Here is a 19,330-nt window from a genome sequence, read left to right as displayed (position 1 = left end):
TTCCCTACATTGACCATTATCCATCCCCCCCTTTTTTTGTTTTTTTTATTCTCCTTCCTCTTTGCCACCTGAGCTTGTGTACAGACAAGAGTCTAGGCCAAGTGTGTCTAGGAGAAATGACAGTGAGTTTGCTGTCGACACGAGCAAACAAGGTCTCCATGCCAAGTTTCATCCCAAATCCACCTTAAGACACGTTTCGGTCAAGCTTAATTACACCCGTTGGAGCTCTTATCTCCCTTTACTGTCATATAAATACCATCATTCACCCTCCCTTTCAGACAATGTGCTTATCAATCACTTTCCTCATTTTTATTTTGCTTCCCCTTTGGTTCTCTCTTGGAACAATGTCAACATCAATGATGGGTGGGTTTGGAGAGCGAAAACAAATAAGGAGGCCTGCTCAAGCTAGCTCCAGAAAAGGGTGCATGAGAGGCAAGGGAGGTCCAGAGAATGCTCTCTGCACTTACAAAGGTGTCAGGCAGAGAACTTGGGGCAAATGGGTGGCTGAAATTCGTGAACCCAACCGTGGTGCTCGTCTTTGGCTTGGAACTTTTGACACCTCTCATGAAGCTGCAATGGCTTATGATGCTGCCGCTCGCAAACTCTACGGCTCTGAAGCCAAGCTCAACTTGCCAGAGTTATGTGTCGGCCCTCGGTATCCACCACCTTCAACCAATACTCAGGCTGCTGCAATGGGGAACCAAACTCAAAACCTGAATAATTCAGGTACGTGTTCATCAAATAGCCCAATAATTATCAGGACCAATGATGTACAACCTGTGTACAACAATGACTCAGTCATATCTTTCCCCAACGAGAAAATTGATTCTCAAGGGAACCCGGGTGGGAACAATGCAAAATTAGGACAAAATGAAGATGGAATTGACGGGTTTTGGGAAAATATGTGTGTGAACTTGCCCGTCTTAGATGAATCGATTTGGGCTGAAGCTGCTATCTCATTAGATTTTCCAGTGATGGATGATCCTGGCAGTTTCGCAAGCAGCCTTGTGGATGTAACTGGCTGGGACGCCTTGCAATCCCCCTGGTGCATGTAAACCAAAGCTAGATGTTAACTTACGTGGAAACCTGAAACTATACATACTTAGGGATAGGGTGCATATATGTGTATATAGATATTATAAATGTTGTGTCCTTACTGTCTACACTCTACAGTCTATACTCATATAGTAATAGCCATGAATACATCATGGGTTTTTCTGGGTTTGTCTTGGCTTAAGGGGTTTGTTTTGTTTTGTTTTGTTTTGTTTTTTTACGTTTTTGTTTCTGTAAGTGTATATATAAGTCACGTGCTGTTCTAGCCGGCTTCTGTGTCGAAGCGTATAACGTTTGTATAAAATCAACATGTGCAATATATGTCTTGTCATAGAATAATTTCTAAGACTACTTAGTGGAAAATATATATATAGAAAAAAAATGTTACATTATTATTGTCCACCATTAGTAGTAAGTACTTCTTCTACATCATTGCTTGATTCAGTCATCAACGGTAGGGCTAAACTTAATCAACTCAAGTTTGTATAAATCAGCGTTCATCATCCTTAAGAACTATTTGCAGATGTTGAAGAATTCACTACGTTTTCAATAAAAATTAAGGTGAAAAAGAAAAAACCAAGAATCCATGTTTGGTAAGAAACGTCTGCGATTGCGCACTTTAATATTGATGAAACCTTTGCTGTCTTCCATTTTCTCTTGTCAGCAAGCGCAATTTTTTTCGTGCACATAACATCCGTTTTTATTTTTCCTGGTATACGTGCAAAGAAAAGACATTTCTTAATTTGGTTTTTTATGTTTTTCCAACAAAATGACAAATTTAAATTGTGTTCACACACTTGTTTTCTGCTGACAATTTATGTTCACACTGATCTTAAAATCCAAAATATATTTTTCTTTCATGACAGACAGAGGCACGTTACAGTTTAACCACTACTATATTGTAAGAACTAGTTTGGATGAATGATTGATTAGTGTTGAGCTACGAAGGATTTCCCTAAGGGATTCCAGTAACTGTTGTGAAACCAGAAAGAATCAGCTTCGACAGCATATCCATCTTGATTTCGGTGCCAACTGAAATAGGCATGTGTCCTGTTCTTGATATCGAATATACCATGACCAAAACTAGCCTCCCTATAGGCTGAGAAGTTGGGCTGTGGTTCCATCATGCTGCATAATCCAGACAGAGAATGCTCAGTCAATATCATAGTAGGATCATATAATAAAAGCATTAATATCTACAAATAAGCATTAATATTTACCCTATAGCTGGTCCATCATGATTTCCTCCATCTCCAATGGTAATGTAGACTGGTGCAGACTGGTCATCAACAGGAGTACACATTCCATTCACAATATTATATGCAATATTTGATATACGCTTCTGCAACCCGAAACAATGGGAGTCAAATGGAAGCATTGAGGTACTAAGCTAAGCACAAAACAGAGCTTGGAAGGGGAAAAAACCGCCTTGGATTAAAAAATGGATGGTACTAACGGATCGCTCATAGGCATGAACATGGCCTGAAAATACAACATCCACTTTGTACTTGACAAACCATGACTCAAACACCACTCTCATGGTTTCTCCTTCCATGAAATGATGCGAGTTACTAGTATAAATTGGGCAGTGCATAAGAGCAATCAACCATGGGGTCTTGCTTCTATCCACTTTAGGTAGCTCATCTCTTAGCCATTTGTATTGAGGAGTGGATTTTCCTGTCGAAATCAAAATTGGAAATCAGCTTTACAAGAAACAAAAATGTCTGTAACCTTTGTTGTCTTCCATATATACTTACCGTATGCTGAATAAGACGATAAAACAATTAGGTAAGCTGAGCCTCTCTTGATCGAATACCATAATGGAGATGTACTATGCGATGATGCAAAAGGGACATAATAACGGTGCATATATGGCTTAAAGGGTGTAGTTTCTTCCTGCAACATAACGACGTTTTAGGACATTCTGCTCGTGTGCATAGGCAACAGTACAGGGAAGCAGATTACAGTCAAATGGTTGTGGAATCGGTAAAAGGTTGTAGATGGAAGATGAATAATATGCAGTTCCAGTCAGTGGAAGAAGAGTTAAACGACATACAAGCTGAGGAGCAAAATCAAGTTCATGATTCCCTGCAGTCCAAATCCAAGGCTGATAAGCAGCATTCCTCTCTATGAATCTTCCCCATGTATCCCACCGAGTATTATCATGGAACGGATAGTCATTTGAGTATGAGAGGTCCCCTAAAAACAAGACTGTTTTCCCTTTTTTTGGATTTGATTCATAATGTGTGAGTGTAACATTTGAATCATGTGTTTGACCAAGATCCCCTGTTCCAAAGTGCTCAATTAGGACTCAGATAAAAATAATCCATGCAATACTTTGTAATCAATTTATGAGAGTATAATCAGACAAATCAGAGGCGACAAAGACCAAAAGTTAGTAAGACGGTGACATAGATGTTACCTATCAGACCAAAAGTGTAAGGAACATCAGGGCCAGTTCTTGGAGGAGTCTTAAACCAGAATCGTCTGATAGTATATCCTATTCCAATCTCATACATGTATTTGGTGTTATACTGCAGAATGTGAAATGAAGCTCTAATTATACCCAGATAATTCTCTTAAACTTGGCTTATGGTCATATTAACTAATAAATAAACTAAATTAAGCTTCTTAAGATGAAAAACCTGATTAAAAAGAGAAAAAGAATACCTCCAGGTTCTTGATGGTGCAGTGATGGATGTACCCTGAAGTGTAATTGAAGAACTTATATCTGACAAAAATCCCCTCGGCACGATTCTTATTCTTACTATTTTCAGACCAGTAGAGAACTGTGTCAGAGCCAGGTTCATCAGGAGTTATCCAAGAGATGATCACTCCCCTCCCATCAGTATCCCCTTGTGTTATATGGACCTATCATGATTCAGAAAACCAGCTATCTAAGGTTTAAAACAACCCATTAAAATATTGGAAGAAGTTTAATAAGAGAAATAAGCATTACCTGTTGAGGTGCGTTATAACCAGGAGGAACTTGGAAAACATCACTGTCAAGGGGCATATCTGGAGAATACTCTTTCCTTAGAAAGTTACCAGTTATTCCTCCATTGCACAACTCAGATGCACTCAATACCAAACAGAGGAGACAAATAGCACAAGGGTCAAAGACTTTCAGCAAGGCCATCTTAGTAGAATCTCTTCAACATACCTACTGAAACTGACCCTTGGTTTCTAGTTCATGTATATTTTGACAGTTTGGTAAAATTCCCTTCACTAGTGTCTATTTTTAGAATATGCTTTCAATAGAATGAATAACTTCTATAAGAATACAATACATAAAACTGAGGAAATTGTAAAATGGATCTGCCACACGTCAAAAAAGTAAGAATTAAATAATATTCTTATCTTCTTTATTATTCTCCTAGGTTTTGTTATGAGATAAAAATTTAACCATGATTAAGGAGTTGTCTAAGTGGTTTCAAGATATGAACCACAGTCGACTGCAGTTAATTAGAGGAAGGTCTGATCATTAAACCTAATGCACACCCATTTTTATATTCAGACATGAGTGAGTTTATTAATTTAATACCAAAATATGATCTGCTTATTCTTTAAAAAATGATAAAATTGTAGTGATAAGCCTAAAGTAACCAATGAAATAACTAATGGAGGGTTGAACATGTGCAGACAATCATTGAAGACATATTTCTGCAATATTTCAATCTAATTGCTTTCTGTATTTGTCCCCTCCTTTTTTTCCTTTTAAATCTTTAATTTCATTTAAATATGTTAAACTTTAGCTTTGATCTACATAACTTTATGGTCAAATTTCGCTATTAAACCCTATACTTTGTGTAAATTGTAAATTTAGTACCTCTACTTTAATTTGATCAATTTTAGTACTTGTATTTTTTAATTTTTAAAATTCTTTTTCTAATCAACGTAATGAGTTAAATTTGTTTGGTTAAATTATTGTACCATGTGCAAAGTTATAGATTCAGTCCATGTTTACCAATTGGATCATTTTTAGTAGTTTTATTTTTAAAATTTTAAAATTTTAATCTTGATACAAACAAATAGTTAAATCTATTAACTGATTTTTTTATAAGTAATATGTGAAATAACAAACAGACATAACAATATGCATGTAATATATATTTGACACATTAAAATTAAAAATAACAGAACACAATTTAATGAATTAATAGTTATTTTTGTTAGAACTAAAATTACAAATTCTAAAAGTACAAAGATTGAAAATAACAAAATTAAAAGTACAAATACTATATTTATAACTTAAAAAAGTTACAGGATCTAATAATAGAATTAAACCTAACTTTATTATCTATAGCCATATGAAAACCAAAGAGAGAAACAAAAGGAAAAAACAGATGAATGGATAGTTTCTGTTCTATTTTGACAGGAACAAAGCATCAATTATGACAAGATTAAGTACCATAATCTATCTAACATATAAAAGCACTAATGTCAAATCTATAAATAGTGAATTATAAATAACTGTTTTTTATTATTATTCAAACTGTCGGTAAAAAAAATTTAAGTCACATTTTTTTTTTTAAACTTTTAACTAAAAATTAGAGATTGAAAAAACTCGGCTTACATATATTTTCCCTAATGAGTCTTAAGAACAGCAATCATGGGACCCTCCCTCACTTCATTAATAGAGATCTCCCTCACATTTCCAAACCCACATGCATTATCTTTATGAAAAAAAGATGCTTAGTACTACTACTTTACCCCCCCCCCCCCCAAATAGTATAGAGATTCTACAATGTTTTGGCTGTTTCCAGAGTTTTTACAAAGATCGAGTCTAATATAGAATTCCTGGGGTGCCATTTTCCATGTCGCAAGGCAACCACCACCTGCTTGGTTAATGGTTATTCCAGTTTTAGCCATTTATTTCCAATACCTTACATTTACTGGAAGTAAAACTTGTAAGTTTTGCAATGAATAAAAACACCTTGACAGATATAATTGAGCTTGCTAGCTAAAGCGACACAAGGTAAAATCATATGGTGGCAGTGGCTACAGATAATTCTTCTGAATCTGAAACGCTCCAATATCTATTGTGCAACCATAGGGAATCGGCTTCCACAGCATAACCGTCTTGATTTCGATGCCAGCCAAAGTAAGCATGAGTCCTGTTCTTAATTTCCAGTATTCCATGACCGAAACTAGCTTCACGATACGCCGAGTAGTTCGGCTGTGGCTCTGTCATCCTGTTCAATAACACCAACACTGATAAATGATCACAATCACAGACAGAATTTTGATTCAAGGAGAGATGGATCTTAAAACGAGATTGCATACTCTTTCACCAATCCTTCCAGATTTCCTCCATCTCCAATGGTCAAGTACACTGGAGCAGATGGATCCTTTATGGGAGTGCACAATCCATTAACAATGTTATACGCAATATTCGATATGCGTTCCTGCAGTCAGTGTTACAAAAATTATCAAATCAATGAGATGTGAGTATCAAATTAGGAAGAAACATACTGCATTGTAAGGCCAAAGGACCATTATGTAACTGCAATAACTCGCAAAGTTTTTTTTCCAAGTAAAATTCTAGAACAGAGGATGTGAACTTACGGATCTCTCATAGGCATGGACGTGTCCAGCGAATACAACATCAACCTTGTACTCCACAAACCATGGCTCAAAACTTACTCTCATGGACTCCCCTTCCATATAATGATGTACATAACTGTTGTAAAAAGGAGAATGCATAAGAACAATGAGCCATGGTGTTTCTGTCCTGTTCACTTTTGGAAGCTCCCTTTCAAGCCATTTGTACTGAGGTGTGGATGTCCCTGCAATAGGCATTTTCAGTAGATAATTGATATATTTCCAGATATCTTCATCAGCTACATGCATACAAACAGTTCAAACTTAAAAGGCAGCTAACTACAACTTCATGGTTCTTTTACATGAGGCAGAAAACAATGAACCAAGTTTTCCTCATGAAGTTTTTTTTTTCCACTAATGTAATAAGATGAATCACCATAAGTTCTAGTGAAAAGTCTACTAAAATGGAATGCCATATGCTCATCATTTAATTATGTGTTATAGACTGCTATTGCCTGTTTGACAACACACAAATAAGTTAAATAGTAAAATTAATACCATAAGCTGAGTAGGAAGACAAGACAATGATATACGTTGAAGCTCTCTTGATGGAGTACCAAAGAGGAGATGTACTCCCTGATGCTGTATAGGGTACATGATAACGGTGTGTGTAGGGCTTGAAAGGTATAACTTCCCTCTGAAACAAAACCGCAATTGCTTAATTAATACGCTTATGCTAATTATGATTCTGATATAAGGCAAGCATTAATTGAAAGTTAAAGGGAAAAAAACTTTAGTTAACTAGTTTAATGCATCGACTCATAAGAAAATAACAAGGGAGAAAGCAGGAAGTTGCCTACTATTGCCGGAACAACATCAATTTCGTGATTTCCAGCAGTCCATATCCAAGGTTGATATGCCGCATTTCGCTCAATAAACCTTCCCCAAGTATCCCATCTTGCGTTGTCATGAAATGGATAGGCATCCGCATAGGAGAGGTCTCCCAAGAACAACAGTGTCTGTCCTTTTGCAGGGTTTAACTCATAGTGGGTGAGCGTGCTGTTTGAATCATGAGTTTGCCCGAGATCACCTACTCAAATGCTCAACATTGTAAGACCAGGATACACATGTAGCATCCCACATGATAAATTTTGAAATGTAAAAATCACTTCAACAAGTTACTTTATGGCTTAAATCCTCCGTACAAAGTCATTAACAATACCTATGAGACCAAAAGTGTATGGTACGTCAGGGCCAATTGCAGGGGGAGTTACAAACCAGAATCGTCTCGATGAATTCCCGATCCCAACTTCGTAGTAATACTTGGTATCAAACTACAAACCTAACTGAAATTAGGCCGACCAGAAGCAGAATCTATTATATTTTCATGTCATAGATTTCAAACAAAGCAGAGGAAGTACAAACCTCCAAATCCCTGATGGTGCAATGGTGAATGAAACCAGAAGTGTAATTGAAGTACTTGTAAGTAAGAACAATGCCTTGTGCACTGTTTTTGAGTTCACTGTTTTCAGCCCAGTAAAAGACTGAATTTGAACCAGGTTCATCCGGAGTTACCCAAGAGACGATCACAGCATTCCCCAGATGGTCCCCTTGTGTTATATGAACCTTCAGTTGTATCATCAAACAATATTTGTATCATCAAACAATATTAACCCAACTAAATCAATTGGAAGAAAGGCTTCACAGTTTTGAAATAGATTCCTAAAACTGATCATTTAGAAACGGAAAAGGGTTCTTCAAGAAACTTCAGCTGCCTATCACAAGATTAACCATTTAACAAGCAGGAAATTTATATGAACAGGAAATAGATAAAAAAGAAAAAAAGAGAAAACATACCTGTTGGGGAGCATTGTAGCCGGGAGGCACCCGGAACACATCGCTGTCCAGTGGCATATCACGAGACAAGTCACTATTCCTTACGAAACTGCTGGTTCTTCCTCCATTGCAAACCTCAGCTATAATAAAAATAAAGCTAATCGCAATAACCAACTGAAAACTAAAACAGTTCCACCTCGCAGCAACCATCTTTAAATCCCAAACCAGTGTGTCACCAGCAACTCCAAAAACACTCGCGGTGGAAGAAGGATCTCCCACAATTATATTAAGAAGAAAATGGCGAAGGGAATATTCAGAGGTTGATGCCTTTTAAATAGTACTTGTCATTTATTTTCCCATGCACCGCCTTTCAAGCGTATAACATTTGCACAGATTTTGTTTTTATAACTCGAAAGACTGACCGATAGTTGATATGTCTTTTCTTTCTTTCTAAGACTGGTAGTTGATTTGTGAATAGTTTCTTACAAGATATAAATGGTTACAACGCTTGCAGAGATAACACAGCTTGTTTTGCCTCCACTTCTTCGGTCAGTTATGTAATTAAAAAAAAAAAAAGGTTTGGTATGGTAGGCGGAGCCATCCAATTAAAATCCTTCAAAAAGGAATATCCATTCCTTGGGTCCGAATATATTGGTCATTGCGTAGATCCATTTATTTCTTATCCTTTTGCTAAGAATTTGAAACGAACATACCACAAAATCTATCACCATGAACTCCTATAGAGCCCAATTTCAGTTAGGAGCATATGCAAGACGCTCGAGGCTAGTCAGGATGGTGGCCTAATTCCCATGGTTAAGAGCCCAGATTAGGCCGAGAGCCTAAATTAGTTGGCCCATATTGGGTCTGCTAGTGTTGGCCATATAATCTCAAAGATGTCCTGTTGTCTCAGGGAATTAGCTTGCTGACGTTATCAACCTCAGTCGATACAGCCTAGGTCCGCTGCCATGCATAAAATAAAAGTTCAAGATGAGAGTGAATTTTAATTTATTCTTTCATTCGTATCTCTAGCCTCTACTTGCAGAATAAAAAGAAGAGAAATTTTATGTGTTATATTTTGATGGAAAGGACTTTGAATAGCAAATCCTAAGAACGAGGAAGAAAGTAGCTGTAAGTTTAAAATCTTGTGTTTTGCATAAAATTAGTGTAGTTTGAACCATTTCAATAGCTTAGAAAATTTCAACTACTAAACAAAAGGTTTACTCTCTATATAATGGCATGGTATGTGTGACATTCATTTAGATTATGTAAATTAAATTTTAAAGTTTATAGTTTTAAGTAGTCAAAATTTTAAGGCAATGGAAACTTATCTTTCGATTTTATTTTTATTTTTTGGATTCTCAACTTTTGTTGATCGTATCAACATATATCTGTATTTAAATTTATTTTATTTATTCAATCGATGGATAAAAATGGGCAACTATAAATTATTTTGAATATATTCCATAATTACTGCCACTAATTTTGTAATCTATCAAAAGAGATGAAATATATATATATATATATATATATATATATAGGAACTAAAATTAATTTTGCATGATCGTGATGGATTATACACCGCAAAACATGACTTAAATAAAACAATTACTTTTGTGCTTGCTCTTTTCATATATATTTTTTTTATAAATTTTGATTTTGGTCATCAACACAAGAAATTCGAGGTTTTAAATTTTAGTATGCAAACATTTTAAACATTCTAATTTCTTAGATTTTCGAACTTCGTAGTTATATACATTATCCAAAATTTTGAAAACTCTTCGTTTATTTTATTTATCTAAAACCTTGTTTTCAAATTACTTCTCATTTAAAAATGTTTAATTCCTTAATTTTAATCTATACATCCATCAAGTTTTATCTTATGCCTCTATTTCGCTTTACAAGCACATAATTTAAAAGCATTTCAGTTAAATTAGATTTTTAAATTTTTTTATCATAATTTGATTTGTTTTAGTTTTTAAATTTTTAAGATAATTTAGAGTTTTAAATTTATGGATTTTATTTTAATAAAATGAGATTTATTTTATGGTTTTTATTTTGTTAAGTTTCAAATTATTTTTCATAAATATTGTTTAAAAGTTAAATTTTAAAATAAATAAAAATTAATTGATTTTTAATATTTTTATGTTTAATTTACAGTTCACACTTAAAGTTCATGGTCAACACATATTGAACTTTCATTTGGGTTTATGATTTAGTGCAACACATATTGATATATAAAATTATTAATAACTCTTATGTAGTATTTTTCCAAAAATATTTTTTACATAATATTTTAAATTATTTTTACTATTTTAAATAAAAATATCTATGATAAAAAATAAAATTAATTTTAAATTTTATAAAAATAAAATCAAAGGCGATGCTAAAAATATTTTTAGGAGTCGAAATTAAATTGTAATTTTACGATATTAAAATGTAATTTCACTATTTTAATAGTTTATATCTTTATAATATTTAAAAGATTAAATCAAATTTTATTATTTTTAATTAAGAGGCTAAAATATAATTTTACTTTTATTAATTTAAATTTTTAAAATTTTAAACAACTTGAATAAAAAATTTAATTTTAAAGGATTGAGCACTACCAACCCCTAACAACCCGGCAGAACAAAATTCGACACTATTTTTAAACTTATGAAGCAAAACCTTTTAAATAACATCTTTTTGATGGATTTTTTAATTTTCAGTTTTTCTTCTCAGCTGTAAGGGTTGTGTTACAAAAACTGAAAACAAAGAGAAATTATCGGATGAAAAAGACAAGGGGAAATTTTAATTTTGAAATAAGGGTTTTATAAGAAAAAAAAACCGGTACACCAAATAAGATTATCAAAATTACAAAATATATATATATATATATATATAAATGTTTACCTAATTATGCCCACGTTTCTATTTTAGTCATTTAACTTAAAAAATTTTAATTTTGAGCACTAACATTTGAATTCATTACTATTTTGGTTACTCATTGCTAAATTAATAACGAAAAACCTTTTTTAACTGGTATAATAACACATTTGGTCAACGATACTTATAATTTTTTTATCAATTTGATCCTAGTTCTAAATAATTTAATAAATTTAACCCTTCATATTTACAAATACTATCAATTTGATACTCAAATTTTCTAACCAAAGCTTTCAACTTTTAAAATAGAGGCATTCCATGTCTATTAATTGTTTTACTTTTGCAAATAATTAAAAATAACTAAAACACAAAATAATCTCTTAATCAATTTATAAAATAAAATAAAAATATTATCAATGTAACGAAAGAAAACTCAATTAATTTTTTCATATTTTTCTTATGAAAATGAAATGTTCATAATTTTTCTTATATAAATATTAATTGAACAACTGGTTTTTTCAAAGCCATGTTTTTTTTTTAAATTTAGATTTAATTTTCAATTTCAATGACCAACTTCCGGAACCATTTCTATGTACATTGAAGGAAATTTCATACTTATCAAGAAAACAACACAAATAACAAGGCAAATAGTAAATAAAGCTAAACAGTGTAAAATCAAGCAATTTTCACTGAACAAAAATGCAAAATTTGAACATTTTACTTCCTAACATATGGTAAAATATGTAAATCAAGATAGAAAACACAAAGTTGAAAAAAATTAGTCCACTTTATGGGTAGACTTGATCATGGATTGAGTCACCCGGCCAGGTCCGACCCAAAGTTCCACTCGAAAAATGGGAAGGTTTAGGCAAACATATAAACTCAAAAAATCCCATGATTAAAGCTAGTTACCAACTACATTTATTAGTCATATGAAATCGTAAAATACTTTTTGATTGCAAAATAATATATCAGAATTACATGCCTAAAAGTTCAAACTCAAGCATATAAAATAAATATCTTGAAATTCATGCGCCAACAAAAAAAAATGATGAAAAAATAAGCTTGTAAGTTATTGTAATCTGGTTTCCTAGTAATTAAGTATCTATCTGTCAAAATCTTCCCAAAAACGAGAATTTAAGGATAAGAAAACAAAAAAAATTATAATACTTTTAGCAAAGAGAAAAAAAGAACTCACATTGACATAGAAAACTTATTGATAAAGATGACATTTGATTTAAAAAAATTATGTACTAAATTGGATTATTTCGATTATAAATAAAACAACTAATAGATGTGACATGTCTCTGTTTTAAAAGTGGAGAGCTTTGGTTAGAAAATTTGATGATTAAATTGATAGAATTTGTAAATATGAAGAGTTAAATTTATTAAATTATTTAGAATTAAGATCAATTAATAGAATATATAAGTATTGAGGATTAAATATGTTATTATACCATTTAGAATAAGGTTTTCAATTATGAATTTTATATTAATAAGTATGGATAAGCATGGATGCAATCTTAGGGTCCCATCACACCGTACATAGATAATGATATTTAGCAATAACTTGATAATTATCTGAAATAAAACCATATAATTATACCATAGAGAAAGTATATGAGAATTTCAGGCTCCCATAGGCGACACAGGTTTGACAGTGATCATCATGATCATTCCCCCTTCAAAAACGCTTCTCATTTAACCCTCTCAGCTACTTGGAGAAAAAGCCATTTGACTAATTAAAATGAGGGAAAGGAGAAAGAAATTAAAGAAAATCATACACACAAACTTTCTGACATAGCTAGTGGCGTCGTGCTTCCCATTCGTTTATCCTTCCTTTGCTGCTATAGTTGTTCTTTTTGTCTTCAGGTAGCCAGCATTGTGGTTAAAAGCCTGGGCGGGGGCTTATAGTTAAACATTTTCGGTTGAAGGAGGGAGAAGTGGCTTCGTGAGGGAGGCCTTGATATGGCTTGAGGTTCTGATGTTGCTGTGCTCCGGAGTAGACTGAATTGCACCCTTTTCTTGAGCTGCAAACTTTCTCTCTTGACTTTTTCCCCATAGCACTAGGTACAATCCTACTATGATCAACACTGCACCGATTATCCTGTGTTTACCGAAATTGCCAAGTTAATCACAAGATTAATGTAATGCTAGATATTTTGATCCTAGAGATGAAGATACGGGGACCAACTTTATTGGATGGATGGTTGATGAGTTTTCAACCAAGGAGCAGAGAGGTAATGTAGGGATGAAAAGGACCCACTTACCCTCCCAAATAGAATTCTTCCCCTAAAGCAATTGAAGCCATAATGGCGACAACAAGAGTCTGAACTGGTTGATAAACAGCAACGAAGACTGGGCCACCTCTGTCAATGCACCAAATCTGTACAGCGAATGCGATCCCGGATGCCACCACTCCCTGCATTTTTTCCACACAAAATGTTTTGGTCTTATTTCATTTTCAAAAACCCACTACGTAGATCCACCCCCCGCATTATTGTGTAAACCACTTTTTCTAATTGCTACGGCTTTATCAACTACAATGAGAAGAAATCATATCGAATAAAACTAAGGGTAGTATCCCATGAACTTGGACTCAAATATTGCACTATAATTATTTGTGCAGGTTCAAATGGTACGAATTTAGGCTCTTATTTTCTGATGTTAGACATTCCCCACGATTAGTACATAGCCTCCCCCTTTGGGTCTTAACATAAGTAGGCGTTTTCATGAAGAAAAATATATAAAAATATATTTATAAAAACTTTAAGTAAGAAATAAATGAGAATTTGTTTGAAATTACAAAATTGAGTTATTTATTTTGGATTTAAATTATTTTATAGAATTTATATATATTTAAATAAATTTCTTTTAATTATTTTCTTATAGATTTATCAAAAACCTTCTTAATTACATTTGCTTTTATAAAATCCACAACACATTACAAAAGAAGATGCAGAAGGATTCATCTTTTTGCTTTTAGTAAAAAGGCAAATGTGTGCCAAGAATCTCAATAAAGAATTCCTGCCAACTATCTTTATTCTCTCACCGGTCATTTAAAATGTTTTTGACATGCTTAATGAATTAATAAGAAGAAAGTTTTGAATTGTTCAGATATTTATTTGCTAGACAATCAAGTTTGATGTTCAATTAAGAAAATATTGGTTTGGTTTGCGGATTTCTACCCACCCGTGTTATTGAATAAATGATATCATATACACTGCAATTAATTTACTTGAGCCGATATAAAGTTGTGCTCAAAGGATACTTTCCCTTAAGAAAAAAGAAGAAAAATATGTCAATGGTTTTTGACTGATGAAATACTGACCGCGTAGAGAATAGTGAAGAGTTCTCCGCCAGAGTGGAACATCCAAGCTGGAGGATCTCTCTCAGCAAAGGCCGCAATGACGAGGAACTGAATGAGACCAAAGAAACATGTGTAGGACGTCACGGAGAGTCTAGCTGGGTACTTCTTCAGGACCGGTGCCTGCAACACCAGCCAACCAGACCAGGATAGGCAATGACCAATCAGATAGAGACAACCAAGGGTCCAGTTCTTTCCTTCTGCATCTCCCAATGAAACGAACGTCGGGGTGGGTCTATTCAGAGGTGGAATTGGGCTGTATATCGTTGGACCTTTGTATAGAGTTATCACTGATGCTCCAGCCACACACAAGATTGTTCCTGCAACTTTCGATATCCCATCTTTTCGATTTAGCCGAACTTTCTCTATCCTGGAAATACAATAGCATGCAAATGAAGACACTCAGACTCACATTTCATACGTAAATTAATGTATACAATAAAAGAGGAAATGTGTGCTAATTACCGTAGTATGGCTGCCATTAGGAAGGTAATGGCTGGGACGGAGTTTTGGATTGCTGACGCAAAGGTTGGTGATGTGTTATCTAAGCCCAGCAAGTAGAAACCTTGATTTGCTGTTATTCTGTCTCGTTAACAAGATTGAAACAGGAACCAGTTAGTTTTTTATTTCAACTTTATATTTTAGAGTCTTAGAGGGATCGATATCATGCGTACCCAACAAGAGCGAGGAGGAAGAACTGTAAAAGAAAATTTAGAGTAATGGGAGGTCTCTCCTTCCTGTATAAAGAAGAAAATGTTTGAGAAAAAACAAGTTAGGGTTTAGTACTGCATCAAGGGTTTTCAAAATCAAAGAGTAATGGGGTGGTTATGTTTTGTATGATTTACTTCTCAAGAAAATATGCAAAGGGAAGGAGCAGAAGCAACGCAATGATATTCCTATAAACTGGGAATACAAGTTTGCTAATTCCCATGTTTAGGGCAGCCCTGGAGACCACATGGAACCCTGCGTAGCCAAATTGCAAGGCCAACATGGCCATATGCAGCTGTAGCCTTTCAGGAACGGAACACAACATCCTGTTAGCAGAGGCTGAACCACCAGAATCAGTCATTGGAGCAAAAACTTAGATAAAAAACTAGCTAAAGAAATGGCTTTTACAAGAGATTAAGCTAAAGCTGAGGATGCGAAGATAGGGAATGAAACGGTGGTATAAATATACGGAGAAAGATAAAATAAAGGAGATTCGAATGTGGATGGTGTGACCCACAATGTCCTTAGAAAGACGTTATGTCAACTGTTAATAGCCCTTGGAATGTTTTTGGCTGTCTCCCACATTCTCCGAGACAACTTCAAACGCACCATGACATGAACAGAAAAGAAAAGGAGAGAAAAGTGAAAAAGAAAACAGATGATTATTTACTACACTGTTATCTAAGAGGTTTTGTTTTGGCTCCATGCCATTAATGACGATAATTGCAGGTGATGGAGAGAGTGAGCCGCCATTGATAGATAGGCGCAGTTGCACGCACGAGGGGGAAGGTGGGTACCCTTCCCCATGCCCCTTCAACCCCACCTCACATGTATAATACTAAGCTTTATATTTCTTGTATTTTTCATTATTTTAATACATACAATTATTCCTTTGCTTGGTTTTTTGACATTTCAATAAATCAATTCCTCCTCGCCGTACAGGAACGGAGATACTGCATTTTGCTCTGTATCAACATCTACAATTCAATAAATTAACAAATTCTTGTCGGAAAGATCCCACCTGCTTATCCATAATTGTGTAAGTAAAACAACTGTTGAACCAAGCTGCAAACGGCTTATTTTGTGTTATAAGGTACAACACAATCAAGATTGATCCAATTGAATTCGTTTCCTAATTCCTTTGCTCTCGGAAAAGGAAAAAGGGATAATTCAAAAATCGATCTAGTTTCATTTGAGAGCCAATAAATTTACTGGTAAAAGACGATTTGGTACTCTCTCTTTTTCGGCTTTCTAGAGCATGGACCAATACTGCATATAGTATTCAAAAAGTAATTGCCACCTGCAGAAATCCATCTTTAATATAACGATATGTATAGCTTTTCTTTCGCCACTGTACTAAAAAAGAAAAAAGATGTTTAATGTAATTACCTTAATAAATTTAATAAAGGGATGATCTTTAACTTTTTGTTATATTAAAGATATTTGATCACCCAATGCCAGGAAATAATGAAGTGTTTCCACTAAGGCTCCCACTCCCAAGGTTTGCTCAATATTCAATTTGTGGTCTGTGTTCTGATCTCAACTCTCCCTTGCTTTAACAGACATGTTGGTCCCCCTCAATTGAGACCACCATCATGCTAATTTTCAAAAGAAGAGGCCCTGCCTGAAAGAAGAAAAAGAATGTTATTAGCCTTTTTTCATCATTAAAAAGTGTTTGCAGCTGACAGCAAATGCTTTAGCCTGTTCAAATATTTTTTTAATAGGGATAACCGGTGAGTGAAGTGTAAGAAGGACCGGGTGTGGGTAGGTGGGTGGGTGAGTCTCATCTGAACCGGTCGGACACCGGCCTGACCAATCCAGTTGTGATCTTACTTGCATATGCCGAAGCTTCATTCTCCCTTTGGGGTCGCATAATAAGTACAGGACTGACAGCTAGAATAGATTTTGTTTGCACGGGAGAATCTTCAATGCCAGACTCTGGTCGAGGACTGAGTCGACTCCTCCTTCTTCCAAAATCCATGTATGGTACTAGTATTAATATTTCCTTCATGACAATTGGCCATATGTTTTAATTTAATTTTTTTTAAAAGAAAGTATCGGTCATTAGTGTATCACGGAATACATCAAAATTGAAAAAGGTGGATATCCCAATATTCTAAAATTAATGGTAGGGCATATAATTTTTTATTTTATTTTATCATTGTTGGGAATATAAAATTATATAATTTTTTTACCACGATTCTAGCTATATATAAATAGGAAAAATATATATAAATAGTGAATTTTTCTGTGAGAATACATGTTTTGATGTAATTGTAATTTATTGTTATTTTTATAAAAATACATGTGATAATTTTTAATTAAATTATTGTTTAAATCATAAAAAGCTATTAAAAGTAACTTAGATTAATGTTGGTATTTTAAAATTTTAAATAATAAAACAAGTTTTTGTTTTAAGTAATGTTGATACGAGGTATACAGTGAAACAAACAAACATGTCCATAAAGGACGCATGACACATGATAGACTTTGCTTAAATAGACTGAAGAAAAATATGTTTTATTTAGTCTTTAACCATATATATGCACCAAACTAGTGACATTTATAGATGATATGTAGATGAGTTTGTACTTATTCATTCAAACTAATTTTAAGTGTTTAAAATTAATTTTGGTAGTTGAGGTTCTTTTAAAAATTACAATATTATCAATTATTTCGATCAAAATCAATTATTATAAACATTAAATGTAATAATCAATTCAATAATTAATTAAAATCATAATAAATATTTTAAAAATTCATGTATTTACATGGAACATGTACGTAATTTTAAGTTTTCAATACCTTAATCTTATCATTAAACCAACTAAAACTTAATTACCAAAATTATTAATTTTCCATTAACACGATGAATAACAATGAAAATTTCATTCTTTTTCAAATCATGTAAAATATATAGTTATCATAATTATAATATATATATATATATAATTATTGTAGTAATAACATTTGCTAAGCTCTTACCATGATATGTTATAGGATTAATTAAATGTACGGGATAATCTTTTTGTTAAAAAAAAGTAAATGATATTAATAAGTGTTAGGTGCAATGGTAATAGTAAGACGTATTATATTTTTAAGAGGAGGTTCAAATTCAAACATTAAATATCATATTATTAAAAGGGATAGTTACTAACTCTGAACATAAACATAAATTACAAAAACAAATACAACACATTTTTGCCAAATTTACTTAAATAATTCAAATTTCATAAAGAATTTGAGAAGTCGGAAATAGTAATGGGAATCGATATTAAGTTTGAAAACTTGAAATGCCATGAAATCATTCTTTTCATGATGTTGAGCACTTCCCGGACAAGGTGAAGTCCCTTTGTTAATTTGTTTTCCATGGTCATGTCACGTCTCCCATTAATCTGCATGGGCACTTCTGCTTTGTTCACATTGCTTGCTCATTCTGAAGTCCTATTCATACTTTGTTTTTTTTATCTATTTCACTTTGGCTACATTCAGAAAAGCACAAACCCCCTATTTTTTTTAAGTAGGGAAGGCAATAGAGTAAATTAAGTGTGAATATTATTAAATTTACTATCATTTCATAATTAGTATGTTTTACTCAATCATCTATCCCGCTCCACTATCGATATATAATCTTGAAAATCGCTACCACTTACATAGATGTTGGATGAATCCATCACCGCCCCACCCCACCTCACCCTACCCTACCCTACCCTACCCTACCCCACTTCATCTTTGATTCAATTCAATTTTTGTTATTTATCTTTAATTTTTTTCAATTTTTTAAAATCAAGTAAATATTTAAACATACTTCTTAAAAAAAATTAAACATAAAATATATAATTTTTTATATTACATTTTTACCCTTTTAATAGTTTATATGTATAAAGATAAAATGATAATTTTATATAATAGAGCAGGTCAAAGTGGAGTAAGCAATTACTATAACTACTCCGTACC

At 33.4% G+C, this 19,330-nt stretch overlaps 4 protein-coding genes across 4 annotated transcripts; 1 reads left to right on the top strand and 3 right to left on the bottom strand.

Annotated features, from left to right (window-relative positions):
• The first annotated feature begins 259 nt into the window (after window positions 1-259).
• On the top strand, window positions 260-1,445 carry LOC108456058 (dehydration-responsive element-binding protein 2D-like). The gene has a single exon (XM_017754651.2). The coding sequence runs from the start codon at window positions 282-284 to the stop codon at window positions 1,053-1,055; it is 774 nt and encodes a 257-aa protein (XP_017610140.1). The 5' UTR covers window positions 260-281; the 3' UTR covers window positions 1,056-1,445.
• A 342-nt stretch (window positions 1,446-1,787) lies between these two features.
• Window positions 1,788-4,535, bottom strand: LOC108455728 (purple acid phosphatase-like). The gene is made up of 8 exons (XM_017754266.2): window positions 4,013-4,535; window positions 3,724-3,924; window positions 3,476-3,587; window positions 3,110-3,339; window positions 2,811-2,949; window positions 2,510-2,730; window positions 2,274-2,395; window positions 1,788-2,181 (listed from the first exon to the last, which is right to left on the bottom strand). The coding sequence occupies exons 1-8, from the start codon at window positions 4,190-4,192 to the stop codon at window positions 1,983-1,985; spliced, it is 1,404 nt and encodes a 467-aa protein (XP_017609755.1). The 5' UTR covers window positions 4,193-4,535; the 3' UTR covers window positions 1,788-1,982.
• A 1,329-nt stretch (window positions 4,536-5,864) lies between these two features.
• On the bottom strand, window positions 5,865-8,986 carry LOC108486308 (purple acid phosphatase 2-like). Its single transcript, XM_017790294.2, has 8 exons — window positions 8,455-8,986; window positions 8,023-8,223; window positions 7,820-7,931; window positions 7,458-7,687; window positions 7,156-7,294; window positions 6,622-6,842; window positions 6,340-6,461; window positions 5,865-6,248 (listed from the first exon to the last, which is right to left on the bottom strand). The coding sequence occupies exons 1-8, from the start codon at window positions 8,641-8,643 to the stop codon at window positions 6,038-6,040; spliced, it is 1,425 nt and encodes a 474-aa protein (XP_017645783.1). The 5' UTR covers window positions 8,644-8,986; the 3' UTR covers window positions 5,865-6,037.
• A 3,889-nt stretch (window positions 8,987-12,875) lies between these two features.
• LOC108486310 (protein WALLS ARE THIN 1) lies at window positions 12,876-15,824 on the bottom strand. Its single transcript, XM_017790295.2, has 6 exons — window positions 15,511-15,824; window positions 15,340-15,402; window positions 15,131-15,247; window positions 14,630-15,035; window positions 13,569-13,720; window positions 12,876-13,405 (listed from the first exon to the last, which is right to left on the bottom strand). The coding sequence occupies exons 1-6, from the start codon at window positions 15,732-15,734 to the stop codon at window positions 13,213-13,215; spliced, it is 1,155 nt and encodes a 384-aa protein (XP_017645784.1). The 5' UTR covers window positions 15,735-15,824; the 3' UTR covers window positions 12,876-13,212.
• Between the last annotated feature and the right edge of the window lie 3,506 nt (window positions 15,825-19,330).

Source organism: Gossypium arboreum, chromosome 5 (genome assembly GCF_025698485.1).
Source record: "Gossypium arboreum isolate Shixiya-1 chromosome 5, ASM2569848v2, whole genome shotgun sequence".
Taxonomy (NCBI): Eukaryota; Viridiplantae; Streptophyta; class Magnoliopsida; order Malvales; family Malvaceae; genus Gossypium; species Gossypium arboreum.
The sequence above is the reverse complement of the archived record's forward strand: the minus strand, read 5'-3'. Positions and strand labels throughout refer to the sequence as shown.

Coding starts and splice junctions, on each gene's coding strand:
- LOC108486308 (XM_017790294.2), bottom strand. CDS start 8,643: ATGGTTGCTGCGAGGTGGAACTGTTTTAGTTTTCAGTTGGTTATTGCG. Junction 7,932..8,022: donor GCACCATCAGGGATTTGGAG/GTTTGTACTTCC, acceptor TTAGGTTTGTAG/TTTGATACCAAGTATTACTA. Junction 7,295..7,457: donor TTGATGTTGTTCCGGCAATA/GTAGGCAACTTC, acceptor GTTTTGTTTCAG/AGGGAAGTTATACCTTTCAA.
- LOC108486310 (XM_017790295.2), bottom strand. CDS start 15,734: ATGACTGATTCTGGTGGTTCAGCCTCTGCTAACAGGATGTTGTGTTCC. Junction 15,403..15,510: donor TTTGCATATTTTCTTGAGAA/GTAAATCATACA, acceptor TTCTTTATACAG/GAAGGAGAGACCTCCCATTA. Junction 15,036..15,130: donor CTAATGGCAGCCATACTACG/GTAATTAGCACA, acceptor TTGTATTTCCAG/GATAGAGAAAGTTCGGCTAA.
- LOC108456058 (XM_017754651.2), top strand. CDS start 282: ATGTGCTTATCAATCACTTTCCTCATTTTTATTTTGCTTCCCCTTTGG.
- LOC108455728 (XM_017754266.2), bottom strand. CDS start 4,192: ATGGCCTTGCTGAAAGTCTTTGACCCTTGTGCTATTTGTCTCCTCTGT. Junction 3,925..4,012: donor GTTATAACGCACCTCAACAG/GTAATGCTTATT, acceptor GAATCATGATAG/GTCCATATAACACAAGGGGA. Junction 3,588..3,723: donor GCACCATCAAGAACCTGGAG/GTATTCTTTTTC, acceptor CACATTCTGCAG/TATAACACCAAATACATGTA.